The 27,297-nt window shown below is 44.8% G+C and overlaps 1 protein-coding gene across 3 annotated transcripts in view; it reads left to right on the top strand.

The window, feature by feature from the left end:
- The window catches only part of ptprg (protein tyrosine phosphatase, receptor type G), a 357,095-nt gene that overhangs the window by 267,901 nt on the left and 61,897 nt on the right, over positions 1-27,297 (top strand). The window contains exons 11-14 of one of the 3 annotated variants that reach the window (XM_031901245.1): positions 2,452-2,501; positions 7,963-8,035; positions 8,276-8,728; positions 21,087-21,219. In XM_031901245.1, the coding sequence (XP_031757105.1) occupies positions 2,452-2,501; positions 7,963-8,035; positions 8,276-8,728; positions 21,087-21,219 (709 nt within the window). Of the gene's footprint in view, positions 1-2,451; positions 2,502-7,834; positions 7,902-7,962; positions 8,729-21,086; positions 21,220-27,297 lie in introns of all 3 variants that reach the window. The other 2 variants (XM_031901246.1, XM_031901244.1) reach the window with 2 other exon arrangements.

Raw genomic sequence — 27,297 nt, 5'->3', positions numbered from 1 at the left:
ATGGGGCGTGTGTTGCTGAAGAAGCAAGTCCTCACACAGGATCCTAAATCAATCTGTTAGGCTTAATTAGTGCATCTGTTGCCGGCTCTGGAGAGGCCGCGGCTCTAGGAGTTGTTTACCCCAAGCACCAAAATGTTCTTTACCAGTGACCCGTTCAATATGGCGGAGACGCCCCCGCAGGGGAGGCCATTAATACCTGGAGGCATCAGCCTGACGTTAATTTAAGGATAACGACACGGATCCCACGCGGCGCCTATAGGAAAGAGCATTTCCGCCATCTTCGCTTCGTTATTAATGCGCCTTCACTCGCAGAATGTACAGTGTTTTATATATTACTTGTTGCTTATTATCTAATTGCTTTGCCTCCTCTAATAGAAATATTAAGGTTTTGGGATATTAGTTTGCTCATAGCCTGTACAGAGAGATACCATAAAACTATGGCACATAGGGATTCCCCTGTACTAAGCACAATTCAGCAGGAACAGCCCCCTAAGTTTGCCCATAGCCTATACAGAGAGATACCATAAAACTATGGCACATAGGGATTCCCCTGTACTAAGCACAATTCAGCAGGAACAGCCCCCTAAGTTTGCTCATAGCCTGTACAGAGAGATACCATAAAACTATGGCACATAGGGATTCCCCTGTACTAAGCACAATTCAGCAGGAACAGCCCCCTAAGTTTGCTCATAGCCTGTACAGAGAGATACCATAAAACTATGGCAGCATAGGGATTCCTCTGTACTAAGCACAATTCAGCAGGAACAGCCCCCTAAGTTTGCTCATAGCCTGTACAGAGAGATACTATAAAACTATGGCAGCATAGTGATTCCCCTGCACTAAGCACAATTCAGCAGGAACAGCCCCCTAAGTTTGCTCATAGCCTGTACAGAGAGATACCATAAAACTATGGCACATAGGGATTCCCCTGTACTAAGCACAATTCAGCAGGAACAGCCCCTTAAGTTTGCTCATAGCCTGTACAGAGAGATACCATAAAACTATGGCACATAGGGATTCCCCTGTACTAAGCACAATTCAGCAGGAACAGCCCCCTAAGTTTGCTCATAGCCTGTACAGAGAGATACCATAAAACTATGGCACATAGGGATTCCCCTGTACTAAGCACAATTCAGCAGGAACAGCCCCCTAAGTTTGCTCATAGCCTGTACAGAGAGATACCATAAAACTATGGCAGCATAGGGATTCCTCTGTACTAAGCACAATTCAGCAGGAACAGCCCCCTAAGTTTGCTCATAGCCTGTACAGAGAGATACTATAAAACTATGGCAGCATAGTGATTCCCCTGCACTAAGCACAATTCAGCAGGAACAGCCCCCTAAGTTTGCTCATAGCCTGTACAGAGAGATACCATAAAACTATGGCACATAGGGATTCCCCTGTACTAAGCACAATTCAGCAGGAACAGCCCCTTAAGTTTGCTCATAGCCTGTACAGAGAGATACCATAAAACTATGGCACATAGGGATTCCCCTGTACTAAGCACAATTCAGCAGGAACAGCCCCCTAAGTTTGCCTATAGCCTGTACAGAGAGATACCATAAAACTATGGCAGCATAGGGATTCCCCTGTACTAAGCACAATTCAGCAGGAACAGCCCCCTAAGTTTGCTCATAGCCTGTACAGAGAGATACCATAAAACTATGGCAGCATAGGGATTCCTCTGTACTAAGCACAATTCAGCAGGAACAGCCCCCTAAGTTTGCTCATAGCCTGTACAGAGAGATACCATAAAACTATGGCAGCATAGGGATTCCTCTGTACTAAGCACAATTCAGCAGGAACAGCCCCCTAAGTTTGCTCATAGCCTGTACAGAGAGATACTATAAAACTATGGCAGCATAGGGATTCCCCTGTACTAAGCACAATTCAGCAGGAACAGCCCCCTAAGTTTGCTCATAGCCTGTACAGAGAGATACCATAAAACTATGGCACATAGGGATTCCCCTGTACTAAGCACAATTCAGCAGGAACAGCCCCCCTAAGTTTGCTCATAGCCTGTACAGAGAGATACCATAAAACTATGGCACATAGGGATTCCCCTGTACTAAGCACAATTCAGCAGGAACAGCCCCCCTAAGTTTGCTCATAGCCTGTACAGAGAGATACCATAAAACTATGGCACATATTGATTCCCCTGTACTAAGCACAATTCAGCAGGAACAGCCCCCTAAGTTTGCTCATAGCCTGTACAGAGAGATACCATAAAACTATGGCACATAGGGATTCCCCTGTACTAAGCACAATTCAGCAGGAACAGCCCCCCTAAGTTTGCTCATAGCCTGTACAGAGAGATACCATAAAACTATGGCACATAGTGATTCCCCTGCACTAAGCACAATTCAGCAGGAACAGCCCCTTAAGTTTGCTCATACCCATTTTCCATTGCATTTAAACCCCATTATTCTGTTTTTCCTCTCTCTTTTCCAGCCAATACAACACGAATATTTGAAGGGACCAGGATCGTGAAAACAGGCGTGGTGAGTTTTCCAAACTTTGATTTAATCGCTGTATTTGTCCAATATATTTATTCCCGAGGGCTGTAACTGGGCCCCCCCTTTCATATTTTCCCTATTAGGAGATCACTGGCAGATATCATGGCTAATCATTGGCTAATCACTGCCTTATATCCCTTAAATCACAAGTGCAAACCCGCCGTCAGTCAGGGGCGGCTTTCAAGGCAACAATAAACTGCTAAATAATGGCGACCGCTGCAAAACTGCTGATTTCAATTTGCTGCTTTGGAATCTGCGAGTATGATTAATGCCATTGTACTGGCGGAGCTGAGACGGCCTGCCCACAGAATGCTTAATTAGCCACTCGTTTCACCCAGTGCCCATGAAACAGCTGCGCGGGGGGGCAGGGGGGGCGCCAAGGAGGCATCACCTGGTCGCAGACAGCGGCGCATTGTTACATTGCAGGAATCATTGCATTGTGTCATTGGTTAAGCTCAGGATGTAATATAAGAAATTAAAAATAATAATGGGACTCCCAGAATACCCTGTGTGTGGCTACTGACAGTGCATGGCAGCAATTAACTGCCCCCCCCCCCCTTTGGTCCTGCTCTATTGGGGTTAGAGTGACCACCTGGCCGGTATTAAACTGGCCTAGCTAGAAAATCACCAACTAGGCCCAGTACTGGTGCTAACAATGTACCGGCAATTTAATCAGTGGTAAATTTGTACAGGTATGGGACCCCTTATCCAGAAACCCAAAGTTCCGAATTACAGAAAGGCCATTTCCCATAGACTCCATTTTGATCAAATCACATTTTTTAAAATAATTTCCTTTTTCTCTGGAATAATAAAACAGTACCTGTACTTGATCCCAACTAAGATATAATTACCCCTTATTGGGGGCAGAACAGCCCTATTGGGTTTATTTAATGGTTAAATGATTCCCTTTTCTCTGTAATAATAAAACAGTACCTGTACTTGATCCCAACTAAGATATAATTACCCCTTATTGGGGGCAGAACAGCCCTATTGGGTTTATTTAATGGTTAAATGATTCCCTTTTCTCTGTAATAATAAAACAGTACCTGTACTTGATCCCAACTAAGATATAATTACCCCTTATTGGGGGCAGAACAGCCCTATTGGGTTTATTTAATGGTTAAATGATTCCCTTTTCTCTGTAATAATAAAACAGTACCTGTACTTGATCCCAACTAAGATATAATTACCCCTTATTGGCGCAGAACAGCCCTATTGGGTTTATTTAATGGTTAAATGATTCCCTTTTCTCTGTAATAATAAAACAGTACCTGTACTTGATCCCAACTAAGATATAATTACCCCTTATTGGGGCAGAACAGCCCTATTGGGTTTATTTCATGGTTAAATGATTCCCTTTTCTCTGTAATAATAAAACAGTACCTGTACTTGATCCCAACTAAGATATAATTACCCCTTATTGGGGGCAGAACAGCCCTATTGGGTTTATTTAATGGTTAAATGATTCCCTTTTCTCTGTAATAATAAAACAGTACCTGTACTTGATCCCAACTAAGATATAATTACCCCTTATTGGGGCAGAACAGCCCTATTGGGTTTATTTAATGGTTAAATGATCCCTTTTCTCTGTAATAATAAAACAGTACCTGTACTTGATCCCAACTAAGATATAATTACCCCTTATTGGGGGCAGAACAGCCCTATTGGGTTTATTTAATGGTTAAATGATCCCTTTTCTCTGTAATAATAAAACAGTACCTGTACTTGATCCCAACTAAGATATAATTACCCCTTATTGGAGGCAGAACAGCCCTATTGGGTTTAATTACTCCTTAAATAATGTTTTTAGCAGACTTTAGGTAGGAAATCTGAATTATGGAAAGACCCCTTATCCGGAAAACCCCAGGTCCCAAGCATTCTGGATTATGGGTTCCATACCTGTATTACCCTATAAACCACTCCCTTTCTCCTCTACCAATCAGCCTTTTTAATTACGGGCCCACCTCTGCCCTGCCTATTTGCCTACCCATTTCATGTCCCTCTTTGCCTTTTCCCTGCCCAGTCTGCCCATTTTCCCGCCCCTTATGTCATAGCCCTGCCCACAAATGACATTACAGTCCAGCCCTAAACCGAAGGCCTGTATTATGAATTAAAAAAAAAAAAAAAAAAGGTGGTAACCATAGTCGGGGTCCCTCTGTATAGTTATCGGTCCAACTTGGAGCTAGGTTTGGATAATCCTCATTAGTGGGGTATTATGGGAACTACGATCGGGGGTACATTGGGTGGAGCTTTCAGTGAGTGGGGTGTGGCTGGGGTGGATCAGGGGTGTGGTCATGCATGCACATAGATTTTTTTTTTTCACTGGGGCCTCATTCTTCTTGTTAGTAGTACCCCAATGCCCAGGGGGGCCATGTGACCCTTTGGGGTACCACCCTGCTAGCGTAGTAGTAGGATGGGCCCAATGATTACTGACGTGGCCCTGGGTTCCCCTCCCTGCCTTAAAAGACAACCCCTATACCTGAGTGGGTATTTGAATAGGAGTCTATTTGACACACACATATATATATATATAATATCCCATATTTAGGGAAAGATTTAGTTGCCTTTTAAAGGGTATATATAACTATGACAAAGACATGTACAGGGTCGGACTAGGGGGTGCAGGACCCCGAACCCCCTAGCATCCCCCTCCCCCCGCTGAGCCTCCCTTACTCCCCTCCCCATGCTGAGCCTCCCTTACCCCCCCTCCCCTCGCTGAACCCCCCTTACCCCCCCCTCCCCCTGCTGAGCCTCCCTTACCCTCCCTCCCCCTGCTGAGCCTCCCTTACCCCCCTCCCCTCGCTTAGCCTCCCTTACCCCCCTCCCTCTGCTGAGCCTCCCTTACCCCCTCCCCCTGCTGAGCCTCCCTTACCCCCCTCCCTCTGCTGAGCCTCCCTTACCCCTCCTCCCCCTGCTGAGCCTCCCTTACCCCCCTCCCTCTGCTGAGCCTCCCTTACCCCTCCTCCCCCTGCTGAGCCTCCCTTACCCCCCCTCCCCTTGCTGAACCTCCATAACCCCCCGCAGGGTCCCCCACCCAATGTCCTCCCCTGAGCATCAGGTAAGGAACGGTGGGCCGGGGGAGTGCCGGCAAGGGTCTGGTCTTGACTGCCAGGGCTGCCACTGGCCCAGTCCGACCCTGGACTCCTATAGCTACAGCTAACTAACCCCATTCCCTGAGAGGTACTTATTCAATAATTTCAAAGCCCAATATTTTATCTCCAGTACAATCCCAAGCTGGTAGGGGGCGCTGTTCTTCACTGGCTATGAGAGACAGCACCGGTTTGACAATTTGGGAGTTACCCTATATCCATCCTAATAAAGGTACATGATCTACTGTAGCGCTTTATAAATAAAGATATACATACATACATCTGTATTCAGTAACAGCGCTGCACATTGTTGCTAGGTTACAGAGTAGATTTACCCCCTAGCATTTCCGATTGGACCATGCAGCGATGTCACAATAGAGAGCACAATTCTGCCAGGGCTGGTACCATTTGGGTCAGGCTGAGAAGCAATTCCCGTCGTCTACCAACGAGCCAAAGGTTGGGATGAGACTAAATAAAACAACGGCATTAATGATCCCCTCGCCTGCCAATTCCGCTCAGTGTAACTGTTCCTCCCCGAACTCCGTAATAATAATAACGGTTTAACTTCTGGAGTCTGAATCAGCGCTTCCCCTTTGCGTCCGCAGGAAATGTATTGAATGTATTAAGGAAATCCGGATTTCTCTGTCGGTGCCAATTTTTTTTTCCCCCGTATGGTTAAACTGTGCGGCTGCCGGCACTGGGCGATGACACAATGGGGACCTCCGGTGGCCAAGTCTGTAAATAAAATTTTGAAAGATTGTAAAGGTTCGCTCAGGATTTACATTTACTGAAATGAACTAATTGGCTATCATTGATGCCTGCCCTGTGTAGTTGAACTGCAATTCCCAGAATTCACTGCCAGACAAAGGCCTTACTGCTGAATTATGTTTTCAACAGGCCTTGGATCCCAGTGCCCCACAAACCGCTGTCATTTTAACCATTTCCATAGGGCGACCGTTTTTGTACGGGTTTGGTGATTGGGGGGGGGGGGGAATATGTTCCTTTCCCTTTCCCGCAGCCTATTCCATGATATATTACTGCAAGCAGAGTACAAATGGCCCAGCTTAGTAATGAGTTAAATGGGGAAAAAAATGAAATGTGCCTTTTTTTACCCATGATCCTTTGGTGTACCCCACTTGGGGAGAGCATAGAGCCAAAGGCTTTATGTAAGGTTTTGTATGCACAAAATGCCTTTTTTCTGTTGTTAAAACCAGCTCTAACAGGATGCTGGGAGATGTAGTCCTGCTCTAATATCATTTATAAAGGACGGGGGGCAAACGCAGGAACACTAAGGTCCCTATACACAAAGCAGTTGAGCAGTTTCCAGCGGTGGATTAAAGGTCTGGTTGAGAAGCATCTAAATCATTGGCTAACGTGGATCCAGCATGGAGTTGGCACGGGCAAATTGAGTCCCTTTCAAGTCCAGGCCTTCTCCATGCTTAAATCAGCATCCTACCCAGTGGTGTAACTCAATTTATTGCCCCCTAAACGTTGACCGTTTCACTCCAATGAGGGCCTCATTGGGCAGCCTGCACTTCTGGGCCCCCCTGAAACCACAGGGTCTGCTTCCTCTGTAGTTACGCCCCCGTTCCCACCATAAGGCAGTTCTATCCGTGCCATCCTTCTGTAACCAGGAGTGCAACACCTTGGCCTATAGGAGGGTCATCGCTCCCCTAGTGGGAAAACACCACTGTCCTTGGTGTTGGAAGAGAGGTTTGAGGGTGCCACAACCGTGTCAAAGTGGGTTTGAATCTGTAGGTCCCATCTCTTGCTGGGGTCTCAAGGGATGACAGCTTTAGTGCCCCTTACATAGTAACATAGTAAGTTGGGTTGAAAAAAGACGTACGTCCATCACGTTCAACCATAATGCCTATATATAACCTGCCTAACTACTAGTTGATCCAGAGGAAGGCAAAAACCCCATCTGAAGCCTCTCTGATTTGCTCCAGAGGGGAAAAAATTCCTTCCTGTATGTATCAACCATTTCTTCTAAACGGAGTGGGTGCCTGGCCCCTTACCAATTGCTTTTCTGTAGGAGGCATTTGAGGTCACTTGCCCCACCCAGTGCTGTTATGGACTTACAAAAAGTGAGTCTGGGACGCTTGTTGGATAGGCTTTACACCACTGACTGACCACCGAATGGCTAAGGTCATTAGTGCCTCAAGGTGCCATTTTATTTTGAACCCCCTGGCTAGACATTATTTTCTTTTCTCTCCCAACGTAACACAGAGAGGGAAAGTTGGGCAGACTCACAAGAGAAAAATACTGAGAGCAGTTGTTGAAGGTCCAATATCAGGTATTATACTGACACTTTCTTCTCTCTTTTCTCTTTCTCCCCCCTTGGTGATCTCTTCAAGCCTACTGTTTCTCCTGCCTCCTCCGCCGACATGGCACCAATCAGTTCTGGATCATCTACGTGGACTTCTTCAGGCATTCCCTTTTCTTTTGTTTCCATGGCAACTGGGATGGGCCCTTCTTCTAGCGGGAGTCAAGCGACTGTGGCTTCCGTGGTGACCAGTACTTTGCTTGCGGGTCTTGGCTTTAGCGGTGGTGGTTTGCCTTCCTTTCCTAGCACTGTGTGGCCAACGCGCCTTCCTACTACTGTTTCTTCTACTAGTAAGCAGGCGGCCAAACCTGTTGTCTCCACCACTGAACCTTTGCCGTCCACAGGCTCAGACAGTGATGCTTCCCCCAACAAAAGCAAGGAAGGAGCAGAAGAAGGAGAAAAGAATGAAAATAATGAGGGAGAAGAGGGCGACCGGGACCAGGACGAGGAGGGCGAGAAAGAGTCTGAGAAGAAGGAGAAAAGTTCTTCAACACGTTCTTCAGAGGTCCAAAACCACACCGAGTCCACCCCAACTGCAGTCTCCACCGATAAAGTAGCAGAGGCCGGTGCCAATGAGACTATAACTGATCCGCGGCAAAATGGAAACACTTCTTTAATAGAACCCCAGGAAACTAAGCCGAGTACGCCTGGGGCCACCGCCGGCCCATCACACCCCGCTGTGACCTCCATAGAAGACTATTATGTAGATCTGACCACCACAATGCACAGATCAAGGTCAAAAGAGTACAGTGAAGGTGACACAGAAGTGGACATCAGATTCTTCACCGTTAACCCAGGTTGGTGACTTGCTCTATGATCTGCAGGCCTCCTGCATTCTCTCTGAGATGTCCTGTCTGCCATAACTCTATTGACTTTAGGACTTAAAAAAAAAGCATTTTTGGGAAAGAAACAATGTAAAAAAAAATGACTTTGATACTTTACTGTCTACTTTTCTTTTTCGTTTCTCCTTTTTAACATTTTTCCTCGTCCGCTCATTAATTTAACCTGTTGAGATGTGACCTTCTGTCCTCCTCCCCGGGAGTTTCTATTGTTTTTCCGCTCTCGCTAACACCCCCCATGTATTTGCTTATAGGGAGTTTTTCCCACACTAACCCAGATGGATGGAGAACTGTCAAAACCATGGGATGAGCGAGATGGGGGGGGGGGGGGATTTTTTTTGTAATAAATACACACATGGAGCAAAAAAAAAAGTGGAGGGGGCGGGGTTTGGTCAAAAGTGTATCTATTTATGATATAGATGTAAAAGTGACTAGAGCGACTACTGTAATTCTTTTTGGTGTTGAATATGTTTAACCCCCCGCTATCTTTCCATCCCGCACCCTCCCCCAGTAAATGTAAATGCACCCCCACCCTCCCTTCCCCCAGTAAATGCCAATGGGGAGGCTTCTGCCCCCCCCCTTCCCCCAGTAAATGCCCCACCCACCCCCCTTCCCCCAGTAAATGCCTCCCCCCCAGTAAATGCCAATGGGGAGGCTTCTGCCCCCCCTTCCCCCAGTAAATGCCCCCCCTCTTCCCCCAGTAAATGCCCCACCCACCCCCCTTCCCCCAGTAAATGCCTCCCCCCCAGTAAATGCCAATGGGGAGGCTTCTGCCCCCCCTTCCCCCAGTAAATGCCCCCCCCCTTCCCCCAGTAAATGACCCCCCCTTCCCCAGTAAATGACCCCCCACCCCCCCTTCCCCCAGTAAATGACCCCCCCGTCCCCCCTTCCCCCAGTAAATGACCCCCCACCCCCCTTCCCCCAGTAAATGACCCCCCACCCCCCCTTCCCCCAGTAAATGACCCCCCCACCCCCCCTTCCCCCAGTAAATGCCCCCCCTTCCCCCAGTAAATGACCCCCCCCTTCCCCCAGTAAATGACCCCCCCTTCCCCCAGTAAATGCCCCACCCGCCCCCCTTCCCTAGTAAATGCCAATGGGGAGGCTTCTGACAATCAGCAGGAAAATGCTTCTAAGAACCTGGGATCAAGCCTCAATATATATATATATATATATAATATATATATATATATATATATATATATATATATTTATATACAATGAATGGGGGGTGGGGGGGAAGTGATATTATATATAAAAGTATATTTAATTTTCAGGTGTAAAGAGAGTTATATACCACCTACCTAGGTGTCCATAGAGATTTTTTTTTTTTTTTCCTGGAAATATATGTTTTTTTGCTTCTTTTAACGAAAAACGATGTAAAATGTATTAATAAAATATTGCTAATCGGTACATGTAGGAAATGAATCTTTTGTGCCCCAGGGGGGAGAGTAATGGTTCAGCCCCTCTACCTTATTCCCTTCTTTATAATGGATTTCTTTTGCCTGAGAGCACAGGCAGCACAGAAGACGAGTAGGAAAACGAGTTTGTTCCCTGTGGGATTTGTGTGTTAACTGATGTGATGGGGGTAACCCATAGCAACCAGCTGGCAGTTACTCTTCGAGTCCGGTTAATGAAAGCAAAGCGCTAATTGGTTGTTATAGGCTACATAACGCCATTCACTGATCTCGGAAACGCTCTTCCCTTTAATGTGTTGCTTTAAATGTCTTTCCGTCATCTAAATGGACAATAAACCTTATTTATTGGGTTTGGTTTATGTTTATTACGCTGTAAAGGCAACGTAAATCATACGGGGCCTAGGATCTCTTTCCCCAGGGAGGTTTCCTATACCATGTATGGACTCCAGTAAATCGGCACCCCACCCAGTTCTTTCTTTGGGATGACCAGTCTAAAAATTAAAGGGTAACTTAAGCCTTAATTCAAAAAGAATCTCTTAGTAAGCCTGGAATGTGTCGCAGTGTTGCCGTACAAGTCGGTAGGTGACATCCTTAATTCTTTTTTTAACCCCCTGTGGATGGCTGTGGGCTCAGGAGTATTATCTGCCCCCCCCCCACCCCCCCACAAAGATATAGCCCTTTACCTGTGAGTGTATAATTATCAATTTTGAAGTTTTTTTGAACTTCTCATAGGAAAGAATGACTTATAAGTGAATAAGGTTGCTTGGAATGATGGGAGTTGTAGTTCAGATCACAAGTTCTGCAATAAAGCTTCAGGCTATATACAGGGCTCTTCATCAATAGGATATATACAATATTCCATTTCTGGCCATAACCATGTTAATATTCTGTATTTGTGGCTGATTAAGACGATCCCTATGAAGGATAGGGACCATTTAATATATACTGTATGACTGAAAAGGAGTTTGCTTTGTGGCCTGTAGAGGGCAGGGTGGAGCCAGACTGCAAAGCATTCCCTGAAACAGAGAGAAATGTGATTTATTATTATTATTAACATTTATTTATAAAGCGCCAACATACCCCGCAGCGCTGTACAATAAGTGGGTTACATACATTGGACATACAGAGTAACATATAAAGCAATCAGTAACCGATACAAGAGGGGAAGAGAGCCCTGCCCAAAAGAGCTTACACTCTACAAGGAGTAACATATAAAGCAATCAGTAACCGATACAAGAGGGGAAGGGAGCCCTGCCCAAAAGAGCTTACACTCTACAAGGAGTAACATATAAAGCAATCAGTAACCGATACAAGAGGGGAAGGGAGCCCTGCCCAAAAGAGCTTACACTCTACAAGGAGTAACATATAAAGCAATCAATAACCGATACAAGAGGTGAAGAGAGCCCTGCCCAAAAGAGCTTACACTCTACAAGGAGTAACATATAAAGCAATCAGTAACCGATACAGGAGGGGAAGAGGGCCCTGCCCAAAAGAGCTTACACTCTACAAGGAGTAACATATAAAGCAATCAGTAACCGATACAGGAGGGGAAGGGAGCCCTGCCCAAAAGAGCTTACACTCTACAAGGAGTAACATATAAAGCAATCAGTAACCGATACAGGAGGGGAAGGGAGCCCTGCCCAAAAGAGCTTACAATCTACAAGGAGTAACATATAAAGCAATCAGTAACCGATACAGGAGGGGAAGAGAGCCCTGCCCAAAAGAGCTTACACTCTACAAGTAGTAACATATAAAGCAATCAGTAACCGATACAGGAGGGGAAGGGAGCCCTGCCCAAAAGAGCTTACAATCTACAAACCTCCTGCTTTTAATAGACCTGAAGCTTCTTGCCCAGGATGTCCCATTTGCATTTGTTACCGCTATTGTCCTACTACAACTCCCAGCATCCCCTGCCAGCCGTCTGCAGAGGGTGAGAGTTGCAGTTGCTCGACAGCTGGTGTGGAAAGATGTCTCCCTGTTATTGGAATAAAGGGGAACTGAGGCAAAAGAGAGAAAGTTATTATAAGGCATTTTGTCGCCCAAGCATTTTCTTGCTTCTTTGGATCCCATTGAGTGGGGGCAATTTCAAGGCCTTTTGCCCCTTTCTACAAACAAATGGTTTGCCCTTATGACAAGTGCTTGCCCAGGTAGTTATGGCGGAGTGTTTTCTTTTCGTGGTAGTGGTTTAGTTCCCTTTTAATCTTTTATCTGCAGTTTTCTAGGCACTTCATATTCAAGTATTTCAAGTATTGGCATTTGTTGACATTGTGAGTTTGCGTTATTTTATGTTTCCCAGTTTTCTCCCATAAATACACAATAGATAAACCCACATTAAAGGGGAAACGCACCAAAAAAATGAACTCTTCATATAATATAGGTAATGTAGGTAACAGGCGTTCCTGTTGCACGTTCATGAAAATGTCAATTGCAAAAGTGTTTAGTAGAGCCCAAATTATGGTGTGTTACTAGGTGTATTTCCCCTTTAATTGCTCATAAGAGCACAATTAGACGTTCAGGTGTGTTGGTGGGCATATTTCCCCTTGAATTGCTCAGAAGAGCACAATTGGACATTAAGGTGTGTTGGTGGGCATATTTCCCCTTGAATTGCTCAGAAGAGCACAATTGGACATTAAGGTGTGTTGGTGGGCATATTTCCCCTTGAATTGCTCAGAAGAGCACAATTGGACATTCAGGTGTGTTGGTGGGCATATTTCCCCTTGAATTGCTCAGAAGAGCACAATTGGACATTAAGGTGTGTTGGTGGGCATATTTCCCCTTGAATTGCTCAGAAGAGCACAATTGGACATTAAGGTGTGTTGGTGGGCATTTTTCCCCTTGAATTGCTCAGAAGAGCACAATTGGACATTAAGGTGTGTTGGTGGGCATTTTTCCCCTTGAATTGCTCAGAAGAGCACGGTTTTACATGAAGTTGGTGGGTATATATCCCCTTTAATTGCTCAGAAGAGCAGTGAGTACTTTAGAACCTCTCCTGCCATGACTGCTCCTTATTTACCAGCCCAATCTGTGGCCCCTGAGCTCCTGTAGTGGGCCCATATATAATACAATGGTTGCCATATTGATTTTCTGTCTGCCCCTCCCATTGCCCTGACTCCTCCTCCCTAGAACTTGTTCAGAGGGCGGAGCCATGGCGCTGTTAGGACCCACCTAAACACAGTTCTGGGTTTCTGAAACAATATTGTGTTTTGGTGTAATATTCATTTTGCCAACAAACCTTTAATATTACCATTATATTTCATATATTGTACGAAATAGCTGTAAATATTCATTTAAATTAGATGTGTTGTTTCTTAATAAAAAATACTCTTTTTCATGCAAAATGTGAAATTTCCAATTATTTGTGTATTATTAGTATGGGAAACACAAAATAGATTATACGTTATTAGTTGACTGTGACTCTCGGCATTAACTGATGCTTGGGGCTCATTTATAAACACTGGGCAAATTAGCACCTGGGCAGTTACCTATGGCAACCAATTAGGTGTTTGTTTTCATTGTTCTACCTGCAGCTGACTGGAAAAGCTCATAATTGATTGGTTGCTATGGGTTACTGTCCAGGTGCTAATTTGCCCAGTGTTAATAAATGAGCACCAGTGACTCCCAGCATTAACTGACAGTGACCCCCATTATGATACGACGCAGTGACCCCCAGCACGAAACGGCACAGTAACCCCCAGCATGAAACAACAGGGTGACCCCCAGCATGATACGACAGTGACCCCCAGCATGAAACGACAGTGACCCCCAGCATGAAACGACAGTGACCCCCAGCATGAAACGACAGTGACCCCCAGCATGAAACGACACAGTGACGCCCCAGCATGAAACGACACGGTGACCCCCAGCATGAAACGACACGGTGACCCCCAGCATGAAACGACACAGTGACCCCCAGCATAAAACCACAGTGACCCCCAGCATGAAACGACAGTGACCCCCAGCATGAAACGACACGGTGACCCCCAGCATGAAACGACAGTGACCCCCAGCATGAACGACAGTGACCCCCAGCATGAAACGACACGGTGACCCCCAGCATGAAACGACACGGTGACCCCCAGCATGAAACGACACGGTGACCCCCAGCATGAAACGACACGGTGACCCCCAGCATGAAACGACACGGTGACCCCCAGCATGAAACGACACGGTGACCCCCCAGCATGAAACGGCACGGTGACCCCCAGCATGAAACGGCACGGTGACCCCCAGCATGAAACGGCACGGTGACCCCCAGCATGAAACGGCACAGTGACACCCAGCATGAAACGGCACAGTGACCCCCAGCATGAAACGGCACAGTGACCCTCAGCATGAAACGGCACAGTGACCCCCAGCGTAAAACGACAGTGACCCCCAGTGTACAATGGCACAGTGACCCCCAGCATTAACTGACAGTGACCCCCAGCATTAACTGACAGTGACCCCCAGCATTAACTGACTGACTCCTCCCTAGGATAACATGGTACCCATAACCCCCAGCCACCGGGTATCAGGAGAACATACAAACTTCATGGGATTGTCCCCCCGAGCTGCAAGGGATCGATGCTAAATACACCGAGCAGTCGGAGAGATTATGTTTTTGACTGAGCTGCAAAATGTTAATCTTTTCCCCTAATCCTTTTACAAACACTTACCCCGGTTGATCAGTTCTGCGCGCTCACGGGGCGAACGCAAATCAGGAATAAGAAACGCATCTAAATTTCATGTTTTTGCCTTTTTTTTTTTTTATAAACAAGTGACTTAATTATTAGCTCATTCTACACGCGGCCTCTCTCATAAAATGTGTTTTATTAGCTTTTAATATCATTTTTTTCCCTCTTTTCCTCTGCCGACTGCAAGTCTGTAAATTGCTTTTTTTTTCAAATGATTTTCTTTGCTGGGATTGTAACACCTGACTCTGTTTATTCAATCGGCTCGGAGTATTTAGATGAATTCGTTATTAAGAGCCGCTCTCATGTACATACTAATTATTATGGAACTGGTACGGCTGCACAAAGAGGCATGCTGGGATGGATTCGGCAAAGGGAGAATCCACGTTGTGCTCCTATACTGTCCCTCCGTATGGACACCCCCAAACATTCACTCTTTCTGGGGATCCATTATCCGGAAAGTTACGAATTACGGAAAGCCTGTCTCCCAGAGACTCCATGGTTGATCCCAACTAAGATATAATTACCCCTTATTGGGGGCAGAACAGCCCTATTGGGTTTATTTAATGGTTAAATGATTCCCTTTTCTCTGTAATAATAAAACAGTACCTGTACTTGATCCCAACTAAGATATAATTACCCCTTATTGGGGCAGAACAGCCCTATTGGGTTTATTTCATGGTTAAATGATTCCCTTTTCTCTGTAATAATAAAACAGTACCTGTACTTGATCCCAACTAAGATATAATTACCCCTTATTGGGGCAGAACAGCCCTATTGGGTTTATTTAATGGTTAAATGATTCCCTTTTCTCTGTAATAATAAAACAGTACCTGTACTTGATCCCAACTAAGATATAATTACCCCTTATTGGGGGCAGAACAGCCCTATTGGGTTTATTTAATGGTTAAATGATTCCCTTTTCTCTGTAATAATAAAACAGTACCTGTACTTGATCCCAACTAAGATATAATTACCCCTTATTGGGGGCAGAACAGCCCTATTGGGTTTATTTAATGGTTAAATGATTCCCTTTTCTCTGTAATAATAAAACAGTACCTGTACTTGATCCCAACTAAGATATAATTACCCCTTATTGGGGCAGAACAGCCCTATTGGGTTTATTTAATGGTTAAATGATTCCCTTTTCTCTGTAATAATAAAACAGTACCTGTACTTGATCCCAACTAAGATATAATTACCCCTTATTGGGGGCAGAACAGCCCTATTGGGTTTATTTAATGGTTAAATGATTCCCTTTTCTCTGTAATAATAAAACAGTACCTGTACTTGATCCCAACTAAGATATAATTACCCCTTATTGGGGCAGAACAGCCCTATTGGGTTTATTTCATGGTTAAATGATACCCTTTTCTCTGTAATAATAAAACAGTACCTGTACTTGATCCCAACTAAGATATAATTACCCCTTATTGGGGGCAGAACAGCCCTATTGGGTTTATTTCATGGTTAAATGATACCCTTTTCTCTGTAATAATAAAACAGTACCTGTACTTGATCCCAACTAAGATATAATTACCCCTTATTGGGGGCAGAACAGCCCTATTGGGTTTATTCAATATCTAAATGATTTTTAGCAGGAAAACCCCATGCAACCAATCAGATGACTGGTTTCAGGGCTCAACATGCAACTGGCAGAAAAAAGATAACCACTGATTGGTTGCTATGGGTTCCTGCCCAGCTGCACATTTGCCCAGTGTTTGTTACCTGCCGTTGTAGATTATAATTGGCCCAGTTTAGCCCCCTCCTGTATCCTACAATAGACATTTGGCTCATTTATAAACACTGGGCAAATTTGTAACTGGGCAGTAACCCATAGCAACCAATCGGATGAGGGCTCAACCTGCAGCTGGCAGGGAAAAGATAAAACCTGATTGGTTGCTATGGGTTACTGCCCGGGTGTAAATTTGCCCAGTGTTTATAAATGACTTGATTTACTTGTCTAACAACATATTAAACCAACTGCTCCATATACTGTTAAACTACATCTCCCAGCATCCTCCAACAAACCCATTTCCCGGAGAAGCAGAGAGACGCGGCTTCTCATTCCCACCTTGGCCGCCCCGGTGCTGCCGCCGCCATCTCCGGCTGTAAGGGAAGAATGAGTCTGTCGCCGTTAATGATAAAAGTACATTACATTTCATTTGGGAGGGGTCGCGCTCTCGTACCGAGGTGATTCCTGTCCAGAGCAAATAGATAAATTGGCAGATTCTGATGGAAGTCAGGGCCGAACATTTCCATTAGGCGACGGCAAGAGCAAATTATTTGTAAAGGGAGAATGTTCTGTATACAGAGTTACACACGTACGGGGCTCGGGGCTTGGCTTCTGCGGCTATTAAATGCCAGCCCTGGGCTACCTGCGACCCACACAATTAGTGTAACGAGTGCAACAGGCGCCTTCTGGCATCTTAATTTCCTTATTTATATTCCTCCTACCTCTTTACTACTGTTTGCTGCCCGTGTATCTCGCCCATGTTCTAATATGATACCAATACTGGGCTCGGGCTCATCTAGTCCTTACTAAGGAAATATCCTTCATGGCACAGGCAGCCCTCCCTGGGTCCTTTCATAATGAAAAATAGCCTTTCCATTTCTAAAATGGGAAATATACCCACCAAAATCTGCTCCTTTTGCACATTCATGGTTATTGGCAGTGTAAAACTGCTAATATCATGAAATGAAAAAGCATTCTTAATGTAAACACCAGAAGGCTGAAGTAAAGGGTTGGTTCACCTTTAAGTTAACTCTTAGTATGTTATAGAATGACCTATTCCTAGCAACTTTGCAATTGGTTTTCATTATTTATCTTTTATAGTTTTTTAATTGTTTTCCACCTTCTTCCGATTCATTGCAGCTTTCAAATGGGGGTCACTGACCCCGGCAGCCAGAAACCATTGCTCTGTGAGGCTACAAATGTATTATTATTGTTACTTTTTATTACTTATCTTTCTAGGCAGGCCCTCTACTATTCATATTCCCTTCTCTCGTTTTAACCATTGCCTGGTTGCTAGGGTAAATAAGACCCAAGCAGGTGGCTGCTGGAGAGCTGATGAGCATAAAGCTAAATAACTGAATAACCATAAAAAATTAAGATTACAAAAAATGAATTATTACAGAGAAAAGGGAATCATTTAACCATTAAATAAACCCAATAGGGCTGTTCTGCCCCAATAAGGGGTAATTATATCTTAGTTGGGATCAAGTACAGGTACTGTTTTATTATTACAGAGAAAAGGGAATCATTTAACCATGAAATAAACCCAATAGGGCTGTTCTGCCCCAATAAGGGGTAATTATATCTTAGTTGGGATCAAGTACAGGTACTGTTTTATTATTACAGAGAAAAGGGAATCATTTAACCATGAAATAAACCCAATAGGGTTGTTCTGCCCCAATAAGGGGTAATTATATCTTAGTTGGGATCAAGTACAGGTACTGTTTTATTATTACAGAGAAAAGGGAATCATTTAACCATTAAATAAACCCAATAGGGCTGTTCTGCCCCCAATAAGGGGTAATTATATCTTAGTTGGGATCAAGTACAGGTACTGTTTTATTATTACAGAGAAAAGGGAATCATTTAACCATGAAATAAACCCAATAGGGCTGTTCTGCCCCAATAAGGGGTAATTATATCTTAGTTGGGATCAAGTACAGGTACTGTTTTATTATTACAGAGAAAAGGGAATCATTTAACCATTAAATAAACCCAATAGGGCTGTTCTGCCCCCAATAAGGGGTAATTATATCTTAGTTGGGATCAAGTACAGGTACTGTTTTATTATTACAGAGAAAAAGGATATCACTTTTAATTTTATTATTTGCTTATAATGGAGTCTATGGGAGATGGTTTTTCTGAACATTCTGAACGGGTTTCCAGATAACGGATCCCATACCTGTAGTAGAATTAACAATTATGCAACAAGGAATATATGCTCAGGACTGATATTACAAACTGTCATATTGTGCCCAGCTCTATTCTGTATTTAATACATTTCATGAATAGTTTTTAAGCTATTTAGGATACATATTCAATATGAGTATTACTTATTACTGTACATCCCTTCTCAGTGTTTTCTTCTGTTTCAGCCTGACCTGTAGCCCCAACTAGCCCTACGCCTCTGTAAGGATCAGGGCAACTGCAAGAGAAGCTTTCATAAGGCCACTTGTCTGGAGGAGTTCATAGCTGGCCCCGATCTCCTTACTGTGCTGACAGCTCTGTCTTTATCTTGTCTTCTGCTCACTGGTTTCTCTTATCTCAAATAACCGTTGTTTTTGCAGTTTGATATTTTCTTTACATTTCTGGAACCTTGTTGTGTGGCATCTCATAATGGAGCTGCCTTTATTTGCTTCCCCCTCCTGAGGGTACCGCTCTGAGGCCTTCACTACTTGGCGCAGCACCTATCGAAGCAGTGTCTAAAATAGTAGGGAGAGATGGTGCCTATAGTAGCAGTGGGGGGATAATAGCCTCTGGGAAGGGACTGGGGCTGTGGGATAGCAGGTATAGTAGGGAGAGATGGTGCCTATAGTAGCAGTGGGGGAATAATAGCCTCTGGGAAGGGACTGTGGCTGTTGGATAGCAGGTATAGTAGGGAGAGATGGTGCCTATAGTAGCAGTGGGGGGATAATAGCCTCTGGGAAGGGACTGGGGCTGTGGGATAGCAGGTATAGTAGGGAGAGATGGTGCCTATAGTAGCAGTGGGGGGGATAATAGCCTCTGGGAAGGGACTGGGGCTGTGGGATAGCAGGTATAGTAGGGAGAGATGGTGCCTATAGTAGCAGTGGGGGGATAATAGCCTCTGGGAAGGGACTGGGGCTGTGGGATAGCAGGTATAGTAGGGAGAGATGGTACCTATAGTAACAGTGGGGGGATAATAGCCTCTGGGAAGGGACTGGGGCTGTGGGATAGCAGGTATAGTAGGGAGAGATGGTGCCTATAGTAGCAGTGGGGGATAATAGCCTCTGGGAAGGGACTGGGGCTGTGGGATAGCAGGTATAGTAGGGAGAGATGGTGCCTATAGTAGCAGTGGGATAATAGCCTCTGGGAAGGGACTGGGGCTGTGGGATAGCAGGTATAGTAGGGAGAGATGGTGCCTATAGTAGCAGTGGGGGGATAATAGCCTCTGGGAAGGGACTGGGGCTGTGGGATATCAGGTATAGTAGGGAGAGATGGTGCCTATAGTAGCAGTGGGGGGATAATAGCCTCTGTGAAGGGACTGGGGCTGTGGGATAGCAGGTATAGTAGGGAGAGATGGTGCCTATAGTAGCAGTGGGGGGATAATAGCCTCTGGGAAGGGACTGGAGCTGTGGGATAGCAGGTATAGTAGGGAGAGATGGTGCCTATAGTAGCAGTGGGGGATAATAGCCTCTGGGAAGGGACTGGGGCTGTGGGATAGCAGGTATAGTAGGGAGAGATGGTGCCTATAGTAGCAGTGGGGGGAATAATAGCCTCTGGGAAGGGACTGGGGCTGTGGGATAGCAGGTATAGTAGGGAGAGATGGTGCCTATAGTAGCAGTGGGGGATAATAGCCTCTGGGAAGGGACTGGGGCTGTGGGATAGCAGGTATAGTAGGGAGAGATGGTGCCTATAGTAGCAGTGGGGGGATAATAGCCTCTGGGAAGGGACTGGAGCTGTGGGATAGCAGGTATAGTAGGGAGAGATGGTGCCTATAGTAGCAGTGGGGGGATAATAGCCTCTGGGAAGAGACTGGGGCTGTGGGATAGCAGGTATAGTAGGGAGAGATGGTGCCTATAGTAGCAGTGGGGGGATAATAGCCTCTGGGAAGGGACTGGGGCTGTGGCATAGCAGGTATAGTAGGGTGACAGGTTTACAGTGGGCAAACTGTTGAGGTGGAGGATCATGAGCACCTAGCACCATTACTACGCTCACACACGCTCTATCTCACAGGTAAGAGTTTGTGAATGAAGCTATTGGGAATGAGTTGCACAGACAATGGCTCCAGAAGGTTCTGATGTCTGTAGATGTGTGAAAGGGATATGTCTCGGGCTCCACTTGCAGTCAGACATGTCTCTTCTCTAATGGAAGTGTCCCTGTGTACAGTTGAATTGTTGTCTAAATGTGTTTTTAAGACAAGCCTCTTGTACAGGTTTTCTCTGTGTTAATGTGCCTTTATAACAACAGTGTCATATTATGGTTAATGTTTTCTCCCAGCTACGTTTAATTGTGTTCATCGGTATTTTGCCTTACAGACCCCCAGATTAACTCCAGTATGGCTATGTGGCCCCATCCTGGGAAGATGGAATGGATCATACCGCTGGTCGTGGTTTCAGCTTTAACATTCGTGTGCCTAATCCTCCTCCTAGCTGTGCTGGTATACTGGAGGTGAGAACTATTTCATATTGCTTCCGGATTCTGCCATGTTACCCATGAACCCGTGGGCTTTCTGTGAAATTGAGTGATGCAATGATAGGGCAAAGGTTCAACCCTATGAATTTGAGTAATACAATGATAGGGCAACGTTTCAGCTCCTTCAAGTTGAGTGATACAATAAAAGGCCAAAGTTTGACCCTATGAAATTGAGTAATTCAGTGATAGGGCAACGTTTCAACTCCTAGGAGTTAAGTGGTACAATGATAGAGGAAGCTTTCGACTATAAATTTGAGTAATACAATGATGGAGCAACATTTCAACTATTTCAAGTTGAGTAATACAATGATAGGGCAATGTTTCAGCTCTTTCAAGTTGAGTGGTGCAATGATAGGGCAACGTTTCAGCTCCTAGAAGTTGGGTGGTACAATGATAGGGCAACGTTTCAACTCCTAGAAGTTGAGTGGTACAACAGACAGGGCAGTGTTTTGATCCTATGAACTTGAGTAATACAAAGTTAGAGCAATGTTCTAACCCTGTGAATGTGAGTAATACAATGATAAAGTAACATTTCAAACTTGGGAACTTTAGTGATACGAAGTTGAGTGGTACAGTGATGGGACAATGTATTAACCATATAAAAATGAGTGGTACAGTGATGGGACAATGTATTAACCATGTAAAGTTGAGTGGTACAGTGATGGGACAATGTATTGACCATGTAAAGTAGAGTGGTACAGTGATGGGACAATGTATTAACCATAAAAAAATGAGTGGTACAGTGATGGGACAATGTATTAACCATGTAAAGTTGAGTGGTACAGTGATGGGACAATGTATTGACCATGTAAAGTAGAGTGGTACAGTGATGGGACAATGTATTAACCATATAAAAATGAGTGGTACAGTGATGGGACAATGTATTAACCATGTAAAGTTGAGTGGTACAGTGATGGGACAATGTATTGACCATGTAAAGTAGAGTGGTACAGTGATGGGACAATGTATTAACCATAAAAAAATGAGTGGTACAGTGATGGGACAATGTATTAACCATGTAAAGTTGAGCGGTACAGTGATGGGACAATGTATTAACCATATAAAAATGAGTGGTACAGTGATGGGACAATGTATTAACCATGTAAAGTTGAGTGGTACAGTGATGGGACAATGTATTGACCATGTAAAGTAGAGTGGTACAGTGATGGGACAATGTATTAACCATAAAAAAATGAGTGGTACAGTGATGGGACAATGTATTAACCATGTAAAGTTGAGTGGTACAGTGATGGGACAATGTATTGACCATGTAAAGTTGAGTGGTACAGTGATGGGACAGTGTATTGACCATGTAAAGTTGAGTGGTACAGTGATTGGACAATGTATTGACCATGTAAAGTTGAGTGGTACAGTGATGGGACAATGTATTGACCATGTAAACTTGAGTGGTACAGTGATGGGACAATGTTTTGACCATGTAAAGTTGAGTGGTACAGTGATGGGACAATGTATTGACCATGTAAAGTTGAGTGGTACAGTGATGGGACAATGTTTTGACCATGTAAAGTTGAGTGGTACAGTGATGGGACAATGTATTGACCATGTAAAGTTGAGTGGTACAGTGATGGGACAATGTATTGACCATGTAAAGTTGAGTGATGCAATGGTAGGGCAAAGTTTTGACCCTGTGAGGTTGAGGGATACAATGGGTAGGTCCAAAACTTGTCCTATCATTGTAAGGTTTGGGGTTAAATAAATCGTCTTTTACATAATTCAGCTTCATAATGTGCCACTGGATTTTTGTAAAAAGCTATTGCATGTGTTGAGTGACAAAGGCTAGAATGCTGCTATTCTGTGAATGGGCTGGACCAATAAGTATAAAGCCTGCAGGCATCTCCCGTCCACAGGCTGGTAACCATTGATCTAGCAGAAGGACCTTATGAAGTTTTGCTATAGAACTAGTTAAAGGCTGGCAGCTTATATCTACCTTCTTTAAGCTGGGGGCCATGGCTCAGGGGTCCCTATACGCCTTTTGTTTGCCAAGTTGGTAGGGCCCTATCTGTCCAAAATCTAAGCTATCTCCATTTATGACCAATCTCTATTTAATCAGGGCCACATTGACTGTCTCTTATGGGAATCTGGTATGATCCTATTGTTGGCCTTCCATTCAGATCAACCAGATTTGACCTTCAAGCTGTCTATATAAACGCTGGTAAATTGTACTGGGTTTAGTATGTGCATGTTGGGTAGATGGTCCTACCATGGACATCAGTTGGGTTGGTTTATAAATGTGATCTGCCCAATGCACTGTGTTGGCCAGTGTATGGTTTGCCAGCAGATGGGGCAGCTGTAGCTCCTCTTCATTTTCTCCTTTTCCAGACATTCCAGTCCAAAACAAAGGGAACAATAGAAAGTGTATTTACTGTTTATGGACCTTTGTATGGTATCTATCTGTTTGGCCCTCAGCCAGCGTACGGCCACCTTAGAGAGTCCAAGCACTGCTCTCTGTTTTCCTCTGAAAGCAAAGGATTCCAGGTATCTCAAGGTTCCCCCCTCGCTCCGTGTTCATTTGCATCTCAGGATTGCGACCCGTTTGATTGAAGCCCCCGATGATGTGGTGGAACATGTCCTTCCGCTCAGTCGGGCAGCATCACTGGCTCTGTGAGAGATCTTCCCCAGCAGCCTCCCTGCCATTTAGACTTTGTAATGTCTCCGGCAGCAATTTGCCCCCGTGCTCATGTTAGTCCTCGGCAGGCGTCGGGCGTCTCTGTGCATCGCATTAACCCGACTTTCACAGCAGATAAACAAGGAATGATAAATAAGTCGGCTAAATGGCGCATAATGGGAATCCGGTATCTGCCCTGCCTGACGGTTCAAATCAAACAATAGCAGTGGGAGGCAGACATTACCCTAATGGGCCCTCACATCTCGGAGCCGAGTGCTGCGGAACTCACCGTCCCTATATTAGTATTGAATAAATGCATTTATTAATCATCTGAAGGATACTTAGAAGTAGAATCCTATATGCGCATTATGGAGGGAGCAGCAAGCAGCCCCCAACGCATTTCACTTTGCCTAAATTACATACATCTTAGAGTCACATGTTACTTTCCTATATATCTGTTTGTACTGTATGCTTTGAGGAGCTACCATCATGCTTGTGTCTTCTATACAGTTATCATTAGACCCTCAGGGGAAGAAAAAGGCTCCCATGGTATCTATATATAATATATATATATATTTAATCACATTTCAGTGAGTTCTGTGTTGTGAGAAACAGGATATTTTTCTGAATAGTAAATGCCACCAACACTCGGCGCATGTTCTGTTTCTCCTCCATTAAATCAAGGTGTTTATGCGGCGTTAATGTGTTTACATACAGGAGAGCTGTTTAGAGAAACACAGCTGCAGCTGTTAAACTCTTCTGCACGTTTGTCACGTCTGCCTTTCCTATTTATTCCCCCTTTTGCCCCCAGCACGGTGTATAGGAGGCGTGGGGGGTATAGGAGGGGTGGGGGGTATAGGAGGGGTGGGGGGTATAGGAGGGGTGGGGGGTATAGGAGGGGTGGGGGGTATAGGAGGGGTGGGGAGTATAGGAGGGGTGGGGGGTATAGGAGGCGTGGGGAGTATAAGAGGCGTGGGGGTATAGGAGGGGTGGGGAGTATAGGAGGGGTGGGGGGTATAGGAGGGGTGGGGGGTATAGGAGGGGTGGGGGGTATAGGAGGGGTGGGGAGTATAGGAGGGGTGGGGGGTATAGGAGGCGTGGAGAGTATAAGAGGCGTGGGGGTATAGGAGGGGTGGGGAGTATATGAGGCGTGGGGGTATAGGAGGGGTGGGAGTATATGAGGCGTGGGGGTATAGGAGGGGTGGGGAGTATAGGAGGCGTGGGCGGTATAGGAGGGGTGGGGAGTATAGGAGGCGTGGGGGGTATATGAGGGGTGGGGAGTATAGGAGGCATAGGGGTATAGGAGGGGTGGGGAGTATAGGAGGCGTGGGGGGTATAGGAGGGGTGGGGGGTATAGGAGGGGTGGGGGGTATAGGAGGGGTGGGGAGTATAGGAGGCATAGGGGTATAGGAGGCATAGGGGTATAGGAAGCGTGGGGGGTATAGGAAGCGTGGGGGGTATAGGAGGCATAAGGGTATAGGAGGCATTGGGGGGTATAGGAAGCATGGGGGGTATAGGAGGCGTGGTCGGTATAGGAGGCATGGGGGGTATAGAAGGCATAGGGGGTATAAGAGGACTTTTATACAGATGTTCCTGTATATTCCTTATCCCATTCTCCCATTCACACTCATAAATAAATAATCATCTATATACCTGCACATTATACTTCTGTGCCTTACATTTCTTCTCTGTATATTTGTATTTATACATATGGGTAGGGGGTGCCATAGTGTTTCCCTTAGACAGTACAGTATGGGGGTACAGCTTATTGTGTGCCCAGAACATTCCTTCTCTGTATATTTGTATTTATACATATGGGTAGGAGGTGCCATAGTGTTTCCCTTAGACAGTACAGTATGGGGGTACAGCTTATTGTGTGCCCAGAACATTCCTTCTCTGTATATTTGTATTTATACATATGGGTAGGAGGTGCCATAGTGTTTCCCTTAGACAGTACAGTATGGGGGTACAGCTTATTGTGTGCCCAGAACATTCCTTCTCTGTATATTTGTATTTATACATATGGGTAGGAGGTGCCATAGTGTTTCCCTTAGACAGTACAGTATGGGGGTACAGCTTATTGTGTGCCCAGAACATTCCTTCTCTGTATATTTGTATTTATACATATGGGTAGGAGGTGCCATAGTGTTTCCCTTAGACAGTACAGTATGGGGGTACAGCTTATTGTGTGCCCAGAACATTCCTTCTCTGTATATTTGTATTTATACATATGGGAGGGGGTGCCATAGTGTTTCCCTTAGACAGTACAGTATGGGGGTACAGCTTATTGTGTGCCCAGAACATTCCTTCTCTGTATATTTGTATTTATACATATGGGTAGGGGGTGCCATAGTGTTTGTCTTAGACAGTACAGTATGAGGGTATAGCTTATTGTGTGCCCAGAACATTCCTTCTCTGTATATTTGTATTTATACATATGGGTAGGAGGTGCCATAGTGTTTCCCTTAGACAGTACAGTATGGGGGTACAGCTTATTGTGTGCCCAGAACATTCCTTCTCTGTATATTTTTATTTATACATATGGGTAGGAGGTGCTATAGTGTTTCCCTTAGACAGTACAGTACAGGTATCGGACCCCTTATCCGGAAACCCATTATCCAGAAAGCTCCGAATTACGGAAAGCCCGTCTCCCATAGACTCCATTATAATCAAATAATTCAGAATTGTAAAACTGATTTCCTTTTTCTATGTAGAAATAAAACGGTACCTTGGAAATGATCCCAACTAAGATATAAATAATCCTTATTGGATGCAAAACAATCCTATTGGGTTTAATTAATGTTTTATTGATTTTTTAGTAGACTTAAGGTGTTGAGATCCAAATTATGGAAAGACCCCTTATCCGGAATACCCTTGGTCCCGAGTATTCTGGATAACGGGTCCTATACCTGTATAAGGGTAAATCTTATTGTGTGCCCAGAACATTCCTTCTCTGTATATTTGTATTTATACATATGGGTAGGAGGTGCCATAGTGTTTCCCTTAGGCAGTACAGTATGGGGGTACAGCTTATTGTGTGCCCAGAACATTCCTTCTCTGTATATTTGTATTTATACATATGGGTAGGAGGTGCTATAGTGTTTCCCTTAGACAGTACAGTATAAGGGTAAATCTTATTGTGTAGCTTTACCATCTCTGGCATCAGTTGCTCCATCTCCTACCCATATGTATAAATACAAATATACAGAGAAGGAATGTTCTGGGCACACAATAAGCTGTACCCCCATACTGTACTGTCTAAGGGAAACACTATGGCACCCCCTACCCATATGTATAAATACAAATATACAGAGAAGGAATGTTCTGGGCACACAATAAGCTGTACCCCCATACTGTACTGTCTAAGGGAAACAATATGGCACCCCCTACCCATATGTATAAATACAAATATACAGAGAAGAAATGTT

The sequence above is a fragment of the Xenopus tropicalis genome, chromosome 4 (genome assembly GCF_000004195.4).
Source record: "Xenopus tropicalis strain Nigerian chromosome 4, UCB_Xtro_10.0, whole genome shotgun sequence".
Lineage (NCBI taxonomy): Eukaryota > Metazoa > Chordata > Amphibia > Anura > Pipidae > Xenopus > Xenopus tropicalis.
This window is presented reverse-complemented; position numbering and strand designations above follow the sequence as displayed.